This window comes from Thamnophis elegans, chromosome Z, assembly GCF_009769535.1.
Source record: "Thamnophis elegans isolate rThaEle1 chromosome Z, rThaEle1.pri, whole genome shotgun sequence".
In the NCBI taxonomy this organism is placed as follows: domain Eukaryota; kingdom Metazoa; phylum Chordata; class Lepidosauria; order Squamata; family Colubridae; genus Thamnophis; species Thamnophis elegans.
Genome location: NC_045558.1, coordinates 12736287 through 12757707, shown reverse-complemented (window position 1 = coordinate 12757707; position 21421 = coordinate 12736287). Strand labels below are relative to the sequence as shown.

The following is a 21421-nucleotide window of genomic DNA, read 5'->3' as shown; positions in this document are numbered from 1 at the left end:
CATCTTTCCCCTCCCACGCCCACCAAGCCATGCTTCTCTCCACCAAGGAACACCGACAGAACCAATAGTAAAAATTTTTGAATCCTACCAATGAGATGAACCCCTTAAACCCAGTATTGCAATTAAAATTAGTGATTATTCTTTGTTGCTTTACTGATTAACTTGAGCTTTATATACTTAATTCTAATGTTAGTGTGATTAAATTTGGAATTGACTATTGTGTATTATTTGGTTATTGATTTATTAAATTTTTATGCTACCCATCTCCCCTATAAGATGACTCTGGGTGGCTTATAAGTTAAAAAACAGATAGAAAAATAATTGAAATATTAAAATATTAAAGCTACATAGATTAAGATTTTAAAAACTATACTGAAACTAGAACTAAGAGACGGATAGGTGGGGATGAAGTCTTATTACCCCATCAATGGCCTCCAGCAGTGAGTTCCCTCTTGAGGCACCAACCCAACAAGTAAAAGCAATACTTTTCCAGGAAGCCAAAAGATTGGAAGCAGTTCACACCTCTGGTGATAGAGTGCTGGAGGATTAGTACAGGGGTGGGTTCCTACTGGTTTGGCCCAGGTTGACCGAACTGGTAGTGCGACCCAGGCCGTCCATGCCTCTGAACCGGTTCCCCAGTTGGCATCGTTGGCACCATCATTTTGTTTTTCAGTTCTGTGCGTGCGCAGAACAATTTTAATTGCACTGCACATGCATGCATCAAGCATGTGCATCAAGCACACACATGCGTGAAGCACACTTAAGAGTGAACCGAAAGTAGTGCCAGCCAGAACCCACCCCTAGATTAGTAGATATCCTCCAAATACATAGGATTAGATCTGGTTTGAGTGGTACAAAAAGGAACTCCTTTGAGGAGCTACCAGCAGAGATCCGGACCCTTCCCAAGTCCTGGCTGTTCCGACAGGCCTGGGGCTGCTGATTTCCAAATCAGGTGCAACCCCCAGTTAACCGAATGTATGTTGTGTTTTTAAATTGTTTGTATTGTTTGTTTTCTCCCCCTGTGTGTTATTTTACTTCATTTCGTATTTGTAAGCTGCCCGAAGTCCTCCGGGATTGGGCGGCATATAAACCCATTAAATTGCGAATTGCGAATTGAAATCAGTAGGACTTAAATAGGTGTGATTAACTTTATCCCCATTGATTGCAATGGACCTTCTAAGTTTAAGTGCTAAATATTTCAATATGATACATCCATTGAATACAAAAAGACAAATCTTTCTGAGAATAATTTTCAGATTTATGAACACATCTTATTCTGTATTTATTAAATATTAGTTATAATTAAACAACAACAACAACAATAATAAATTTAGCTGGGTCTAGGCTGCTTGTTTCTGAAGACTTTCAGCAATTTACAGATAATAAAGCTTGCAGTGTTACTGTTCATTGACACATGTGCTAGGAATCTAAATAGCAAATGCATGTATGTGTCTGTCCATCTATCATGGTTGTTAGTTAGATATGAAGCACATATGAAGTTCAAAGGATCTGTCATTAGTTTATTCTTAATTCATAGAAATGCATAAATATCTTTTACTTTACTGCAGAATTTCCTTTTCCTATCTTAGTTTGTGCAATAGAGTATTCCCCTATGTTATTTATTTATTAAATTTATATGCCACCTATCTTATTAACAAGCAACTCTGGGAGGATTGCAACAGATAAAACCAACAATATAAAACATTAAAATTAACAGAAATGATCTAAGATAGAATCAAGCATATAACTGGATGGAGGTGGAGGCTTCTTTTTAATCCACTAACCACCTCTAGGGTTTAATAATGTGGTGTTACTATAACTCTGAAGTAATTACTTCTAAGTGCGAAATAAAATACATCAGGAGAACCTTTTTCTTGGGAAACACCTGAGTCATAAATCCACTGCAGTTTCTCATTTATTACTGTAAACATTTTTTTTTCTGGGCTAGCAGGACAGTCTATCGATTTTTTTTCCAGGCACTGATAAACAGAGGTAAATTCGTCAGCCTTACTATTGAACTAATTAATGTAATGCACTCTTACAGCATGGCTTCAATTGATCTTGCATTAGTAAAGTGTACAAATGGAGTTGAAGTGACAAAGTTGATCTATGTTTTTACTTTTGTCATTTAGCCACAACATCTTAATGTTTACTGTACAATAAAAATGTCACATTGTACAGAAAACTATCGCAATGTCTGTGTTTTATGTCTCACTATAAATGCTTGCTTCCACAGATAAGGGGCCATGGAACATTGATGCTGAGGTTAAAAAAGAGGTAAGTTAACGAATGCCTACTGTATATATGTTAGTGGCTAATACAACTGCCTCATATGTAATACAGCCCAGGTTCGATTCCCAGTAAGGGTATGGCTAGTTAATGAGAGCTAAATAGCTTGAAATAGATCTATACTAGGCTCCCTTTATATATAATATCTATATATTCTTAATATATAGGGAAATGATAGGGCTAGAGTTTCTAGGACAATAAAATAATGCCAATGGAGGTTCATCATGGTGAATGTAAGCACATTTCTACTGATTTGTCACTTCCCTAAGTACTCAGTATAACTAAAAATTAAAATTAAAATATTTAATGTAAGCTAGCAATGCAAGATGAAAGATTTAAGATGCCATTAGCAATATATTTGATTCAATCATATAAATCGGTTTAGGATTCTAGTGATTTAATCTAAATTCTCCTTATTCAGAATGTTTTTCCCCCTCTGACCAATGAAAACCCAAAGGAGAGCAGAATACGTCAAAATGATTTATTTCTTAAGTAGAATATTGTCCCTAAAACAATGCTAACTAAAAGTAATCCCACAATTGCTAGAAAATATATATATATATGGTAAAGACTGTGGGAGAATATATACACTGAAAGCACAAGTACCAAAGACTAATTCCTTGTGTGTCCAACCATACTTGGACAATAAAGAATTCTATTCTATTCTATTGTGTTCTGTTCTGTTCTGTTCTGTTCTATTCTATTCTATTCTATTCTGTTCTATTTTACACTTACTCAGTTTGGATTACGGTAAATAATTTGGGTGAAAAAACATTATTGGGAACATTCTGTTAGCAACGGAGCTAGCAAATGTATTTTGTATAGGAAAATAGCTGGTTTTCATAGCAGTTTTCCTGTGCTCAAAATCTATAAAGTATACTTAAGGATATTATTTTCTTCAGCACTGATTGGTAAGATCTGAAGGAAAGTGATGTATCATAGCTAAAAGCAGTTTTCACTGTAGTATATACAGTTAAAATCATTTTGCTTAAAATGTGGTTTTAAGCAAAGGTTTACCGCTATAAATTCTTCCAAGCTATGAATTAATGTTTTAGAACTTGCTAGCAAACAACACAGAGTGTTTTCATGGAGACCCATAAAAGAGACATGTTTGGAAACACATGTCCCAAAATGTGTGGGCTCTTGAAAAATAAAATATAATTGACTTGAACAGTGGGAATTTTTCCCCCTTTGTTCTTTAGTGCAGTTTAGGATGTGTTTGAAGTTAACTTTCATCTTAGATGAATTCCAGAGTTTTTCATCTTCAAGAAAGGCTACCAAGATAATTCCTAAAATAATTACTGTCTATTATAAAGCTGAACTGATGAATTAGACACAAAAAACTATAATGAACTACAGTAGGTGTATTTGTTGTTTTGTTTACTACAGGAGAACCATCTAGATTCAAAGGTACCAGATTTCCTGAATAAAAATATGGTTCCTGAAAATCTGTCAAAGTCATATTTGTCCGAAGAATCCTTTAAAACAGAAATGAAAAAATCAGATGATTTAGACCTTTCATCTTCATCTGAAGAAGTCAAGGTTGGGATTGAAAATGTGAAGAGCGAAACCTTCTCAAGAGAACTGAACGCTCACAAAAAAGCAGAGTTTGAACCCAGCTCCAAGGAGCTAAGTGAGCTTCATCACTGGATTAAGAATATGTGGCTTCAAGATGAAAGTGTTTATGAAGCAACTCAAGAAAAGATCGGAGAAGGCCTCAAGTTAGATGCAAAGTCTTCCAGAGAGGAAGAATATGGCTACATCATGACAGAGAAAGAGTAAGTATGGATATTAAAATTTTATTCATGAACTTGATATCCATTGATGATATAATAATTATGTAGAATTTGATTTAGATGTAATATTTGCACACAGCCTCCTAAACCATATTTTTCCAAAAATATAACGATCATATTTTTCCGATCTGGTATCTTTGGAAAGTGTTGGATAGCAATCTCCAGAATTTACCGTATTTTTTGGAGTATAAGACACACCGGAGTATAAAACGCACCAAGTTTTTGAAGAGGCTCCTTTTTGCCTTCCTCAGCCCCCAGGAGCACTCTGGAAGTCTCCTAAAGGCTATGCATAGCCATTTTTGCAAAGGGGGTGGGGTTTTGGGAGGCCAGAAATGCTGTATTCAGTGTGTATGACGCACCCATATTTTCATCCTCTTTTTTTGAGGGAAAAAGGTGTTCCCTATATTCTGAAAAATATGGTAGATATTTTAATCCTTTTTTTGGGGGGGGGGAAATAGAATTCTGTTTTCTCGCCTAATGTCTCTCCCCAGTTGCTTTGCTAAAAAGTAATAGCTTATATATTTCCTATGTAAATGTTTAAAAGGAAAACTATTTGTCTACTTCACACATTGTCCTTTACTGATTTGCAGACAGAAGTATTAATGGCTTGAAAGATAGATGTTTTAAATTTTAGACTTCACAATAGAAAACATAATATTATACATGATTTTTTTCTCCCTAATTTATTAAGTTCATATTTGAATTCGAATGTTAATTCTATGTCTCTTCCTAAACTCAATAATTTTTTATAGAAAACTTTATGGAGGTCAGTGAACATTGGGCAGAATCATTGTCAAAGTTTTTCTCCCCTCTCCTTTTTTTTAAAGACTAAATCATTTTATACAGGTTCACTATTAAAGGTCATTTATTCTTTAATATTTCCCTTCCCATTTTTCTTCTTTTGAAGAAACAAATGAAGAGCTATTCAACGGAACTTGGATTTGTTCAATTACATTATTTCAGTTCTTGCTTCTGTTCTTCATCACACATAGATAGCCATGTTATTACATGAAATTAAATGCTTAGGGGCAGTTTTGGTGGGAGAATATCAAAGAGTGGGTGGAGAATGTAAGTATGTGCTGAAATTCTTTAAAGCAAGCAAAGGATTTTCTCCTCTCCAGTTATAATTACAGGCCAGAAATAAGGAAATACATTTAAGTGGACCCTTTTTTCTTGACATTTTCACATTTTCAAATCTACTTTGTTAAAAGAAAAAGTAAAAAAGTAAAGGTTTCACCTATTCAGTCATGTCCTACTCTAGGCAGCAGTGGTCATCTCTGTTTCACAATCAAAGAGCCAGAATTGTCCAAAAATGTTTCTGTGGTCATGTGGCCAGCATGACTATATACCAAAAGCACACAGAACACTGTTACTTTCCCACCAAAGTGGTACCGATTTATCTTCTTGCATTTGCATGCTTTCAAATTGTTATGTTGGTAAGAGTTGGGACAAGGATGGGAGCAAACCCCATCAGGTGATTCAAACTGCCAATCTTCCTGTCAATAAGCCCAGCATCTTAAGTGCTTTGTCACTGCACCCTCTTATTTCATAATATAAAAAAGTTTAAACATGCCTACTTGTACATACCTATGGCACGTGATCAAAATGATATTAAGAGGAAAGGAGGAGCCAATATCATGACAATATGGTAGTGTGGTATCAATGTTCTGAGACCATAGCCAAGACTTTTGCCGATGGGTAGTCCAAATGGACCTAAACTGTCCTGGAGAGACGGTGAACAGGAAGAATACGTCTTGCTGATCTTGGGGATATTGCAAAATCCCTGAAAGAAGCATGAAAAGTTCTCCAAGCTGGCGACAAAAAATCCAGCTAAGGCTGACAAAGTCGGGGTGGCTCCAAAATGGCAGGATACAGAAAGAGAAAGTGTTTCCAGCTGGTGAGGAATTTTTGTTGTTTTAAAAAAGAGCCTGCCTATAAAAACTCAAAAATCAATTTAAATTGAAGAATAGAAGAATCAAGCAGTGTAATTAAATTTGGAATGGTTTTGGACAGTGGTTATCTTACTTTTTAAATGTTATTTTCATGGATCGAATCTATGCAAACCTTTTGAAATGGATGAATTAAGTTTTCTTCTTTTATTGCTGTGGGTATTTTTCTAATTCATTTAAAGATTGGACCTCTTTTTCTAATTTGAAATACAAAAAAGATACAAAAAAGAAACTCTTTAACAGTATTTCTGCTCGTAGGGTGGGAGGTTTTGTTGATTGGAGTTTTGTGTATTCAAAATGGAACTTTTTTTCATGGATTGCTTTGACTTGACACCACCAGGTTTTACTATTTGGCTACAGAGTGATAAGAACACACAGATGTCCCTTTGAAGAATATTTTCAACCAGAGAAAAGTGAAAATAACGTTCTTTGTGAATCTATGCTTTAATTTTATTAACCTTACAAGCTAGAGCAGCTGTGTTTGTTAGAATTACACAACCTCTAGAGAAAATAGAGGTCTTAACTTTGCAAAATATATTTTCAGAACTACAGAAATTATCAAATATAGTAGAGAAAAAACTGGAATATCTAGAGCACAGAACAAGAAAATATGATGAAAAAAATTGAAAATGTTCATCAAATGCAAAACGGGGTGATTGAAACTCAAGAAAATGGAAGTGGAAAATGAATATAGACTAAACCTGATGATATCTGTGGTAATTGGTTTGTTCCTGAAAATGGAAAGAATAGAATACAGAAAGAGGAATTAAATGGAGAGGAAATCTATTCCAAAGGTCAAGATATAGAAGAAGATAAAATTAAAGAATCTATGGACTTAAAGAAAGAAATTCTATTAGCAAAAGCATTGATAACACTGCTGACAATCAAAGATAAACTCAATAAGGAAACAGAAAGAGGGCATCAAGATTATATGAGAGATTTTATAAGCAAGGAGTTGCTAAGAGAAGTCCATACAAAGCTGATCAAGAAGATGATTAGAAGATTCGTACTACAAATGGCAGAAGATATTAGATTGTTTTGTTATTAGAAAGGTACAGGTTGATAGATGGAAGAATATAACTTAAAGCTAGTTAAACTTAGTGAAATTTAGTGATAATAGATATAGTTAAATAAATAATTGATAATGATAATAATAATAATGTATACAATGTGTAGTGTTATGATAAGTAATAATTGGATATGAATATTGAATGGTACCCATGAAAGGAAGATTAGAAATCCTTTTGGATTATATACAAAGGTTAATAAAAAATAAATAAATTAGATAAGTTAAGTTTTGATTATTAGGGGGAAAATGTTATGATACAGGATATAGTCAAATAAAGGAGGGTTAATGATGGCAACGTATGTATGTATGTATGTATGTATGTATGTATGTATGTATGTATGTGTACAACATAAGGAAACTGGATGAAAATTGCAAACAGTGATTTGGAAAGGAGGATTAGAAAAGTTTGTTATTAAATATTATGGATGTTTAGCTAGAATAGGACATAAGGATTCAATGTTATTGGAGGATTTTAGAAATATTAAATGAAATGCCAGTATGTGGTTATGTATTAAATCATGGTATATTTTATGATGAAGGACGTTTAAACAATTATAGTCAAATAAAAATGGAGGTATAAGGGTAACATGTATAAATATCTGAGTTAAAATACTTGAGTTAATATGAATTATGCTTGGTGACTGTGGAAGAGATGCACAAAAGCATTTTGTAACCAACTGATACACTTTCTACAGTATATAAAGAAGGAAGATTTTATGTGTTGTGTTTGTTTTGAAAATTAAAAATAAAAATAATAATTAAAAAATGATATTAGGAATATAATTTCAGATAAGTATCCCTCTTTTTAATCCTGCTATTCCTCCTGAAATTCTACATTGTAGTTTCTGTATCTTAGAATTTTATTGGTTATAATAAGCAAATGAAACTCTCAGCAGAAACCAGTGTTCTGTTGACAAAAGAGAACTTACATGTAGGGAGGTTAATAACTTGAAGTTTGTTTTACTTTGTAAACTCAGTTGTGGATTCTGCAATATAGTTAAAATATTATGAAAGATGATTCATCCATAGTCATGACTTTACAGAAAACATCAGGTATTTTAATTATGCCATGGGACTGGCATAAATATTTTCCTTATGGCGTCTTGAAGAAAATATTTGTGATGGCTTAAAGACTTGTCAAAATGGCAGCTTGTTAGCGAAAGAACTCTTGCTGTTTATGAAGCAGCCTTTCAAATTTGTGCAGTTCTTGTACTCTAAGGAATCACTTCTCAACAAATGAACCAGCAAACATGTGGAAAACTCTTAAAAATATCATCGGTTACAGCAAACCTCCTTCCTATGCTGAAGGAAATAAACAACTGGCAGATGATCTGAATGTGTTTTTCTGTAGGTTTGAGAGAAAACTATTGTCACCCATCTCCACAATCCCCAATCTCAGACACACCTACAATTGACCCCATCCCATCAGGCTTAACACTTCTGGTGATTACAGAAAATGAGGTGCCAGAAAAAGCACCAGGCCCAGACAAGATAACTCCTTCTTGCTTAAAAGAAGTTATTTGAATAACTTCTACCAGTGAAAATCTGTCATTCTGGGCAACTTTAATGCTAAGGTGGGGACAGACAATGACAACTGGGATGAGTCCTTGGAAAACTTGGGGTGGGAAAACTAAATAATTACCTGCTGCTTCTGCGCAAATGTCTCAAGCACCACTTGTGCATTGCTAACACAATTTGTATATACAAACAAATACAAAACTACCTGGATGCATCCCTGGTTCAATCACTGGCATCTACTTGATTATGTCATAGTATATCAGTGCAATCTTAAAGGCATCATCGTCACCCTCACCATGTGAGGTGCTGAGTGCTGGGCAGATCAGAGGCAGCTTCAGTTGGTCCTAAATATAACCCCTTTATATCATAAGTAGCCAAGCAACCAAGGACTGGTAGAAAGTCATTGATCATCGGCAGACTGTAAGGCCCAGACCAAGTTCTACATTCACAAGATGTAATTAATGAAAACTCTCTGGCAATATACTACTTGCAGGGACCTGTTCTGAAAAGTGGATGCAGTTTAAAGATGTCATCACTTAAACGGCAACAACTGTACTCAAACTGAAAACCAGGGCACATCAAGACTGGTTTGATGAAAACCATGAGAGTACGTCAGCAGCCCTCCAGGCCAAGAATAAGGTCTATGCAGACTGGCAGAACAATCCATCATCTGTCGTCTCCCCCCCCCCCCCCAAAAGGCAAAATTAAGCATCTTCAGTCAAAAGTACAGACAAAAACAATGAGATCACAAAAATGATCTCTAGATGAATTCAAATAAAGCAATAAAGCAGGAAAGCATTCCTGCCAAGATCTACAAGCACCCAACCAAATATCTAACAGGTGTCCTAAGACATTTGGTTCATAGTGGAAATGCCTGATGACTTCCAAGTTCTCCTTATTGGGGCTCTCTATAAAAACAGGGAAGTCAATGAGGCATGGGTGGGTTCTGGCCGGTGTTATTGCCGGTTTGCTTGTATGCGCGCAATTGAAGTTGTTCTGTGCATGTGCAGAACTTAAAAAAATATGGTGGCAGTCACGGCGGCGACCGGGGAATCGGTGCAGAGGCATGTCCAGCCTGGGTTGCTGTGAGTTCTGTGACCCAGGCTGGCATACCACTACTGGTTTAGTCAAACTGGGCCGAACCAGTAGGAACCCATCTCTGAAATGAGATTATAGAAACTATAGAAGTATCTCACTGCTGTTCATTGAAATTTAGATCTGGGCCCAACATTCATCGAAAAAGCAGAAGCAAGAATTCTGAACTATTTCCTTACAAAGCCCCTAACTTAGGCCATAATCAGATTTTTGCATCATGTGTCAATTGTGCCTGTTGCTGGTTACCTCCCATTTGGATTTCGGTAATGGGTCATATATGGAGCTGCCCTTGAAGATTATCCAGAAGCTTAAGCTGCTGCAAAATCTAATGATACAGGCAATTATATGAGTCCCTTAGTACATGTTACACCTCTGCTTCATGAACTACATTGATTGCCAGTCTGTTTCTAGATCTAATTCAGAGATCCACTAGGCGAACCTACGGCACGCGTGCCACAGGTGGCACATAGAGCCATTTGTCAGGGCACGCGAGGTGTTGCCCTGTCAGCTGGCCAGTGTGCATACACGCACTGGCCAGCTGAGTTCAGCCTTTTTTAAAGCAATTTTTCACCCTCCCCAGGCTCCAGAGGCTTTATAGGAGCCTGGGGAGGATGAAAAGAGCCTTCCCCTCCCCCGGAGTCTCTCCGGAGGCTTCAGGAGCTTCCCTGAAGCCTTTGTAGAGCAAACAAATGGCCCTATGGGCAAACCGGAAGTTCAGGAACGGACTTCCGGTTTGCTCGTAGGGTCAGTTTAAGCCCTCTGGAGGCTTCAGGGACCTTCAGGAGGCTTTCCTGAAGCCTCCGGAGGCCTCTTGGTGGGGGGAAGCTGTTTTTGCCCTCCCCAGGCTCCTATAAAGCCTCTGGAGCCTGGGGATGGCAAAAAAAGCATGCAAAACATGGAGGGAGCGCCTCTCATGCACGCATGTGCACTGGGGTGGTAGTCGCGTATTGCATTATCGGTGTGGCATGCTCGCGCATGACCCCTCTGCACTCCCCCCTTATAGCACACAAGCCAAAAAAGGTTCGCCATCGCTGCTCTAGGCCATACATTGCATTAATATAATAAAATGCAAATATGATATAATATAATGCAAATATGATATAATATAATGCAAATATAATATAATGCAAATATAATATAATGCAAATATAATATAATGTTATATTATGATATAATAATATATTGTAGATTTCCCAGGCCTGTTGAAAGCATATAACTAACAGGAGGGGGTGTTCTTTCAGTTAATTACAAGGATGAGGTTGGTCTTTTGCTGTATCTCCTCCCTGGCTACCCACACTCCTGTTAAATCCCCAGATAAGCCATCAGGATGGAACTCCTTCTAGGACTTCTTTTTTCAGTAGGGGTACTATTGACCCTCTTAAACTCTTGCCTTTAGCAAATGGTTGGACAAGTTCTTCTTAAACATTTGGAGAAATTGTCTATTCAGTTTCACTTCCTGCAAATTTTCTGGATAATTTAGAAAGGTTACCACATCCAGCTTAGTTTTTCAATACAACGAAGCTACATTAGAAAACCCGCAGAAAAATGCAAAGAGGTGGTGGTGGGGGGGAATCTGCTAAAACATACCCTGTTCTTTCCTTTTCAACTGTTTCAGCAATATAGGCAGATCTTCTGTTTATCTGAAGTAAGACCACTCAAGAATTGCTTCTGTTAGTGTCACATTTCCATAATTGCTCCGGAGAGCTGATCTCCCTTCACTCCTACATTCCTGTTACTTTTTCCATGATATGTAATCTCCATTGACCTTCATAGTCTGACCACTGAAATTGATTTTTGCAAAGTGTCATCTGCTTTATAAATTGGTCTGGACTTGAATCTGTCTGAGTTAAAAGGTTTAAATTTCACACCTATTTGTGGCGGGGAAGGAGGAGAAGGAAGGTATGTGCATAACATGTAGCAAGCAGAGATTTGCTGCCCTGTCAAAACAGAAGTAAGCTTATGAATGTTCAGTAGCTAATAAAGCCTTAGAGGAAACAAAGCTGGGAAAAATGGATTGGTGCCAGCTGAAGCTAAATTGCAGGGTTCTTGCAACCATTACTCTTGGCTTGTTTAAGATCTTAGGGAACAGAATTTGGGAAATGCTATCCCTGGCACGATATGGCCCACCTAATATAAATTCTTATTAAACAGGGCTTGCTGCATTCGGCAACTCCTTTGAATTTCAATTTAGCTGAAATTCAAGACACAAAGCTGAATCCAATGGGAAATCTTGTACAGTTCCTGTAGATATTAATATTTATTTATTTATGCATGCAGAATAAAGAATCCTGCATAAAAGTGATAAATTCCTTTTATGCACCTTTTATATTATAATACTTTACATGCTATTCACATACGCATCTAGATACAGAGTACAAGAAATTTATTGACTGGTTTATCTTTGCACTTGATTCTCTGTTCAAAGATCACGCATAGCTTTCTCAACAAACTTTCAACAATGATATTAACTTGGAAGTAATTCTCCTATAAACAAATATTGAATAAACTGACTGCACCCTTGAGAAACCGCAAGAAATTAGTTCTTTCCAAATCTTAAATCCATTTCTTTTTTACAAAATATCTCAGTGTTTTGTCTCCTTTTTAAAAAAGAGAATATTTCTCTAAAAAGAGCTAAGTTTTATTATGGATTGCAAACTGGTTTTTCGGTAAAACTAGACAGAATTATCTATCACTATTTGATTACTACTTGGAATATTAACAAGGGCCTAGGGAGGAATTTCTGAGATTTTGTTTTATTCTTATTATTATATGGAGTTTCAAATGGATGTAAATACATTGACATACTGAGAAGCACAGTGACTGCTGATCTCCAGCATCAAAGACTTCTTAAAGACATTTATACATTCACTCTAGCATAGTTTCCTGCTTATGGCAGAGGATCTTACAGTAGAGGATCTTGTAGATCAGAGGTCCCCAGACCTTGGGCCACAGCCCATTACTGGGCCATGAGCTGTTCAAAATACGACGATTCACATCCCCTCTTGCACAAGCAGTAGGTGAGCGCATGCTCTCCACTCACACGGAAACCTCTCCTTCGCCCCTCTCCATGCCAGTCTGCAAAGCCGGAAAGCTTGGGAAACTTTGTTGTGAACAATTGGAGAGCTGATAAACAAAGGAATGACTTACCAAAATGCAGAGCATTTGCTGAAGTTTATTCTTCCCAGTCTCTTGAGTGTGACCAATAGAAAACAAAAACGTGTTAGAGCAGGCGTGTCCAACTAACAGCTCACAGGCCACAAGTGGCCCTGGGCAGCTAGCAATGCAACCCCATAAAATCATAAACTTTTAACATGATGCGATTTTAATGATATTTATATACATTAATTATATTATATACTTTAAATGTAGCCCAAGATTATTCCTCTTCACTCAGTGTGGCCAGGCATATCTGGTCCTTTGGCTGTCCCTGTCTGGCCCATGTGAGGTCAATCAGAAATTAGAAATCAAATGTAAATAAGTGTACACCATGCATGCAATACAATTGCATCCTTTGCAAGGAAGCCAGACCGTCGCATCCCCAGAAAGCTCTTCTATGGTGAGCTGTCTCAAAGAAAGCGATTGCACGGGGGACAAAGGAAGTGATACAAAGACATATTGAAAGCCTCCCTCAAGCCCCTGGATATTGACACTACCTCCTGGGAAACCCTGGCTCGAAATTGAACGACATGGTACATGCTGATCCACCAAGGCTAGCAGACATTTGAGGACAGAAGAACAACCATAGCACAAGTGAGCACTCCGTAAAGCCAGAGCTGCAAATGCTGCAATAATGGTGCCTACCCGACATGAGGCAGAACATTTTGTGCCCGTATAGGCCTTACCAGCCACCTGCGGACACATCGCGGATACAACCTGTTCGATTTCAAGGTCCTCTTCAAACACAATGGATGAACATCATCACAACTGCATTCCTTTTATTTTGAAGGTGACTGCTATTTTTTTCCCAATTTGTGCAAGTATGTGTGCATGTGCACCAGGGGTGGGTTTCTCGCCCCGTTCCAACCGGTTCGGTTGGAACAAGGCCGGCGGCGTCCTTGCGCACGCGTGCGGCGTCCTCGCACATGCACATGGTGCGCGCGTGCACACATGCGGCGCACGCATGCGTACTAGCGTCTGCGCGATGCTCCAGCTGCTCCTGGAGGATCGCGCAGGCGCTGTATGCGTTCTGCGCATGCGTGGAAGTGCAGAATTTGTAAAAACCGGGTAAGGAGCGGGCGCGGGTGTGCGGGCGCGCGCGGGCGCGGGGGGGGGCTTCGTCGTTCCCAGAAGTTACGTACTTCCGGGTTCGGCGACCAACCGGATCGCAGGGACCGGTGCGAACTGGTTGAAACCCACCCCTGATGTGCACACTTTCACAGTAATCAAAACCATATAATTGATTGCTTTTTATAAAGTGTTAAAATATTAAGCAGACTCTGTCCTCTACAATAGCCCTGGTTCCTTATTTGGCCTTTGGGAAAATAATTGCCCACCTCTGCTTTAGAGCTTCAGGAGTCCAAGCTAAGAACTGAAAGTATTCAAAATAAAATGCCTATAAAATGATATAAAATCATCTGGAGTAGCAGTTTGAGTTGAGTCCAGCCAAGTACAAGCATGTAGTGAGTTTGTTTATACAAGCATGTTATAATAAACTCTGTAGTCCTCTGACAAATGTCATCTCCTTCTTCTCCATCTTCTACTTGCTTCTTCATCAAAACCACAGTTTTGGTAACCAGGCACTGAGATTGCAAATATTCATGCTATGCTGCTGTGGTTCAATCAAAAGGAGGCTGGTATTTTCTCTTTGCCACAGATAATCATTTTCTGTATCAGTGTTTCTTCAGCAACTTTACTCAACCTCAGTAACTTTGAGATGTATGAACTTAAACTCCCAAAATTCCACAGACAGCATTCTGAAAGAATTCTGGGCTTGAAGTCCACACGTCTTAAAAGTTCATACATCTCAAAGTTACTGAGGTTGAGAAATGCTGTCCTATATATCAAGCCATTAGTGCCACTTGTACATTTTTCTCCTAAGATGGTGCTGTAGTTGAATTTGTAGGAATTTGTAGGAATCAAAACTGTATATATGTAAATATTTAATCAAATCCAAATCAGGAATCCAAAACCTCAGTGACTTTTCCAAAATAATTCATGACTGAATTGTGGATTCAATGATTAAAAGGAAATGACCTTGCCATAACTTGTCTTTTTTTCTCTAAATTTCAAAATTTAAAAGTAGAGAAAACTGATTGAAGACTTCACATGTTTCCTTACTTTAATGGTAGAATTGTTTAACCCATTTACAGCAATTGGAAGTCTTTATCTAGAGGTTGTTTATCCTACAGCGCTTTATGATATATAATTATAGATAGATAATCATAGATAGATGGATAGATAGATGGATGGATAGATCGATAGATCGATCAATCAGATGTTTTGGGAGAAATCAAACACTAATCCTATTGGTTCTATTTGTGTTTGTCTCAACCATTAATCGGTCAGGCTTGGAACACTCAAACTGTGTCCCAGCAAGCCTCAAGAGATCTGATGAGAGTTTTAAAAAATAAGGTAGCAGGATGTGATTATCTCTCATAGTAGGTCGGTAATGATTATAGTGTTTGAGACATTCAGAGTTTCTAATTCATAGGAAGGAGAATCTAATGAAAGAACAGGCCACTAGATCAAAAGCTGCTAATTATTTTCTGCTAAAAGATCTTAGTGAGAGAACAAAGCTAACAGTATAAAATGTTCTTGAATGATTCAGGTGATATTGGAAGAGAAGCCTGACCTACAAATATATTCTCGGTCAATTTTTCACAAAGTCAGGATGTAGCTTTTCAGATAATATGCAGTTTGTTCACGGAACTCTTACTGCAACACAAGACACATACTTAGAATATAGAAGATAGAATAACAGAGTTGGAAGGAACCTTGGAGGTGTTTTAGTGTAACTCCCTGCTCAAGCAGGAGACCCCATATCACTTCAGACAAAGAGTCATCTTTTTGAAAGCCTCCAGTAATGGAGTAGTCACAACTTCTGAAGGCAAGCTATTCCATTGGTCGATTGTTCTCAGTGTTAGGAATTTTCTCCTTAGTTCTAATTTTCTTCTCCTCTTGGTTATTTCCAGCTATTCTTTCTTGTCTTGTCTTTTGGTCCTGTGGGAAATAGTTTGAACCCCCCCCCCCCACCAAATTGTCTTCATAGGAGCTCCTCAAATATTGGAACACTGCTATCATGTCATCCCTAGTCCTTCTTTTCACTAGACTAGATATACCCATTCTGTGCAACCATTCTTTATATATTTTAGCCTCCACCCCCTAATAATCTTTGTTGCTCTTCTCTGCACTCTTTCCAGAATTTCAACACCTTTTTTTGGTGACCAAAACTGGTTGCAATATTTCAAAAATGGTCTTATTAAGGCTTTGTAAAGCAGTACTAAAACTTCATATGATGTTGATTCTATCTCTTTATTAATGCAGCCTAGATTTGAATTGGCTTTTCTGGCTCTTGCCACAGACTGTAGGCTCATATTTAAGCGATTGTCTATTAGAACTCCAAAATCCCTCTCATAGGTACTGGTATTAAGCCATATTTCACCAAGTCCGTATCAGTACAGTTGATTTTTCTTGCCTAAAACCTTACTTTTATCTACATTGAATTTCATGGATGCAGTCCTCAAGTCTTTTTTGGATCTTGAACGTCTTCTGGAATTTTGGCTATTCCTTCCAGGTTAGTGTCGTCTGCAAATGTGATGAGTTTCCTCTCTATTCTCTCATCTAGATTGTTTATGAAGAAAATGAAGAGTACTGGGTCTAAAACAGAACCTTGGGATACCCATTGCTTACTTCCCTCCATATGGATGTAGTTCTTTGAGGGCTACGCAGTATTCTTTGTTAGTCAGTTACAAACCCATCAGATGTTGGTGGGGCCTATGCTATATTTTTCTAACTTGCCAAGAACTAGGTTATAGTATACTTTGTCAAATGCTTTTCTGAAATCTAAACATACTATGTCCACAGCATTTCACTGATCCACTAATTTAGTCAGTTAGTTGAAATATGAAATAAAATTTGTTTGGCGTGATCAATTTTAATGAACCAATACTGTTCCTTATTTTTTTAAGGAATAATATTTAGAATTCTCAAAGGATCCAGTAATTTAATTGTGATATCAATTATATTTAGTTATTGGAAAAATCAAATGTGGGTGTATGTTTCCTGCTTCTATAAAAAAACATTTTGTAGCAAATTTTGTATTTAGGTTAGTTGATAGATGTCATACTAGTGTATGATGTTCCAGACATGATAATTTGAGTTGGAATAGTATTATAATTACTTGGCTTGAAAAAAAATCATACTTTCATGCATAATTAGATAGGCTGAATTTACATAAAACAGAATAGGCATAAAGTTTGTGTCAGTCTTTGGCACTGCGAGTCTTTGATATTTTTCTCCCAGTTATAAAAAAAATCAGTTTCTCACACTGAACTGACATAGGAAGACAGTGGGATACATTTGGGCACTCTAGATTTATTTTTAGGAAATCACTATGAAGAAGAAAAGCTATTTCTGATTCCTGCTTTTTAGCTGATGTGCAAAAGCTTTTCTCTGAAGTGGGTATAGTTCTTGCTGGACCAGAAACAGATCTGGCATGCACTAATAATCATGGATGTCGGTGTAACTGTGCAAAAGTGTCCCTCATCAAATGGAATTAATTTAATAGATTTAACAAGTGTGTTGGGAAGTGAGAACACTCTTAAGATTCACTTAATATTTTCCCTTTTGTCATAATTCAGTAGGTGTTATGCAGTACCTGGATATTAATATTTGCCTTACTCAACCTAGCAAAAATTGCAGAAAGATGAATTCCATCACCCTTACTCCTGCATTTGACGAAATGATCTATGCTTATTGAACTGTACTAATCCCCACACTCCTGACTTTTCTTTTACCTTTGAAAACCTAATATTAATTCATTTTTTACACTGGAATAAGGATGGCTTTATATTGACTTTGTTGAAGGTATGAGAGAGCCATTAAGGAGGGGGAAGGGAAAGAGAAGAAGGAGTTGTGAAGGAGGGACTTGGAAAAGCTGTTACACAGTCTAAAGTAGAAAAAAAACTCAGAATAACTCTTGACTTTGATTAGTATAAGATGGGAGAAACAAAAACTTGGACAGACTTTCAGGATCTTCTTGTTATATCTTGACATAATAAAGTAGCCTTCCTAGAAACCCTCTGCTGCCTGTTTTTTGATCTGGTCCAACCTTAAAGACTGACGGATATAATCAGATATAATTTTAAAAGATTTTAAAACTACATTTAAAGATACAGAAGAGAGATGGGCTGATTTTATGCCTATTCACTTAGTTATTGAAAATGAGAAAGGTATAGAAATAAAGAAATCTGTTTGAAATATGCTAAACATGAAATATAGCTTTTGTGATACTTGGGGTGAAGGACCCCAGACAGCATCCTGGAGTTTTGGGGAGCTGCTAGAGTTGTTAAAGAGAATTCAGGTTAATGTCAGAGTTCACCCCTAATGAAAGAAGTCTCTGAGGTTTGAGATTCCTCAAAGTTCCATTTTATTAGAGATGTCATATTGGCACATCTGGGCAAACCCGAATCTGAAAGTTTCCAGGTTTTCCCCACCCAAAAGAAAGTTCAAGTCGCTGCCTAGCACCCACATGGCCATCACATGATCCAATCAAGCACCGTCCCAACTGGAGATGCCTCCTAGTCACCTCATCGCAGCTGCAGGGCAAGGTGGCCTTGATTCTCTGAGAAAAGAATGTTATTTTGACTATATATCTCCCATACTCCATATAATCCCCCTTCCCATTTTCCTACATGTGGCAAGCCTGAAGGCCCAGTGTAAAAGAAGGCGTCCAGATATGACAGCTTTCCTTTCGAGTCAGATTGTTTCCTTCATGATGTGAGAATGCAACATCCAGTGAACTGGTCTTGCAAAATAAGGCATCTCTGCTTCATAATATAAATACTACCAGGGATTATTGTATTTAAAAAGAAGTCAAGATGGAGGCAACAGTTTAAGCTTTTCCCCTTATCATCTGCATTGCCATTTATGTAAAAATGGGAAGGAATTTTAACTATCATGCAGTTATAGCTACTCTCTTAACTTAAAAAAAATCTCTTGCAGATGCTTCTATCAGTGGTGAAATTCAAATATTTTTACTACCAGTTTTGTGGGCGTGGCTTGATGGGTGTGGCAGGGGAAGGATAGTGCAAAATCCCCATTCCCTGCCCACTCCTGGGGAAGGATATTGCAAAATCTCCATTCCCACTCCACTCATGGGGCAGCATACCAGAGGTGGTATTTGCCGGTTCTCTGAACTACTCCAAATTTCTGCTACCGGTTCTCCAGAACCTGTCAGAACCTGCTGAATTTCACCTCTGCTCTATATGGCACTTTATTCCATGCAAGATGAATGATAAAGTGATATTTTCATTGCATTAAAAAGTAGATGACTTAATGGCTGAGGCTTCCATCTGTTAAGTCCTATTTCCTAATGGTAGCTAGCTTTCTAGAGTAGGCAGGAGATATGACCATTAAATCAGATTGTGTTCCCCATCGTTATTCTAATATAATTTCTATCTTAGCTTATATTTTCAAACTAATTAAAGCTTCTAATTATGGAATAATACTCTACTTGGCAGAGTAGAGGTAGTTCCTTGCAGGCGTAACAGAACAAGTCCTAATTTTCTTCTTTCCCACAGGACTGTTGTGCCTGAGGATCTGTTCCTGTATCCTCCGGCTTTCTGATATTCTAATGACTTCAGCTCTGTTACCTCAGGATATTCTCTTTCTGAATCTCTGCTTCTTTCCCCCCTGTTCCCTGATTATCTTGCTTCAAACTCCTTCCCTTGTGATTAGTGGCACAATCTCAAAATGCAGCAGTTGTTTATAGGGATTGAGATTGGCCAGTTCATTAGCCTTTAAGGGCCACAGAGAACTTCCCTTTTGGGAGGCAAAGCAACTATCTCTATTGCCTATGAAGACTTGGTATAAGTTGATATCAAGGATCCTTAGCGTAACTCTATATTCAGTTCACAATACAACTGGATTTGACTTGAATGTTGCACCTTATGGGTCAATCTACTACTGTAATTTGAATTTTCTTGTTTTTCCCCCCTTCCTGTTGTTTGATTTATTCCTTTGATTGTTTAACTTCCCAGTGAAGAGAGGTGGAAAGCCTGACATTACTGTGGTGTTATTGTAGGTTTGTTTTTAGACCTATGGACTAGTATAGTGAACTATTTACCTCCAATTACCTCCACTCAACCAATTAGATCCCATAGATTAGGCCTCCTCCGAGTTCCATCTGCCGGTCAATGCCGACTGGCAACCACGCGGAGGAGAGCCTTCTCGGTGGCGGCTCTGACCCTATGGAATGATTTCCCTGTGGAGATTCGTACCCTCACCACCCTCCAGACCTTCCGCACAGCCCTTAAAACCTGGCTGTCCCGTCAGGCCTGGGGTTAAATACCGTAACCCACCCGAATTGTATGAATGTTGTGCTTTTAATGGTGTACTGTCTTATGTGTTAATCTGTTTGTTTTCCCTTCCTTCCGAATTGTAAGCCGCCCTGAGTCCCCCCAGGGAAAAGGGCGGCATATAAATAAACTACTCAAACTCAAACTATTTCCCATGGCAGAGGGGCTAAACCTGTATTTAGCAAGCATTCAGCCTCTGAGAGGCAGGAAAGCATACAGAGTGCTGTCACTCAGTCATACCATGTGAATGGAGTTTGAACAATATTAAGATGACTCATTCTATCTGTCCCATTGGAATGCGCATAAATCAGGAATGGCTCATCATATCAGTAGTATATGTCTATGGAGATTCTCAGTCATCCGAGACATGGTTGTCCCAAGAGGCAACTGGATTATCTTGTTTTTCTCTGAAGACATTTCGCTTCTCATCCAAGAAGCTTCTTCAGCTCTGACTGGGTGGTGGGGAATGGGCACAAAAATATTATAATTGTTACATGGCACACAAGAGGTATGTTATTTTGATTTTTGCAGCACTATTAGGGTTGTCTTTCTTACATATATTCGTAGATTCTTTCCATTAGCTTTTAAAGTCCCAATCTTCTGCTTAAATGCAAGAATTTCTGTTAAATTAGTATATGTTGGCTGCACTCAGAAATATCCTCATGGAGTGGGTAAAAAAAAATCAAGATGGCCACAATTGTGCAGTTGAATCCTCACCTATTTTATGTCTGTTGTGAAGCATGTTAAAAAGGGGGGGGGGAGAGGATCAAGGTTCAGTTACATGGAAGTGGCTGCCATCTTGACTTTTTGGATTCCCCCTGAGGAGGCTCTTAGATAATTACCTTCTGCTTGTTCCTGTATAACAAGGGGACTGAACCTGCTTATTTAACAATTTTTAACCATTTTAAAATGTTTAACTATGTATGTGAAGAGGGACATGTTGACTCAGTAGTTAAGATGCTAAGCTTGATGATCAGAAAGGTCGGCAATTCAGCGGGTCGAATCCCTAGTGCCGCGTAATGGAGTGAGCTCCCATTACTTATCCCAGCTTCTGCCAACCCAGCAGTTCGAAAGTGTGTAAAAATGCAAGTAGAAGAATAGGAACCACCTTTCATGGGAAGGTAACAGCGTTCTGTGCACCTTCAGCATTTAGTACATGACTATGGAGACATCTTTGGACAGCGCTGG

The 21421-nt window shown here is 38.0% G+C and overlaps 1 protein-coding gene across 1 annotated transcript in view; it reads left to right on the top strand.

Annotated features, from left to right (window-relative positions):
* PTPRN2 (protein tyrosine phosphatase receptor type N2) overlaps positions 1–21421 on the top strand; it is a 530861-nt gene that overhangs the window by 34064 nt on the left and 475376 nt on the right. The window contains exons 6-7 of the mRNA XM_032234973.1: positions 2237–2277; positions 3679–4067. Coding sequence (XP_032090864.1) covers positions 2237–2277; positions 3679–4067 — 430 coding nt within the window. The remainder of the gene's footprint in view (positions 1–2236; positions 2278–3678; positions 4068–21421) is intronic.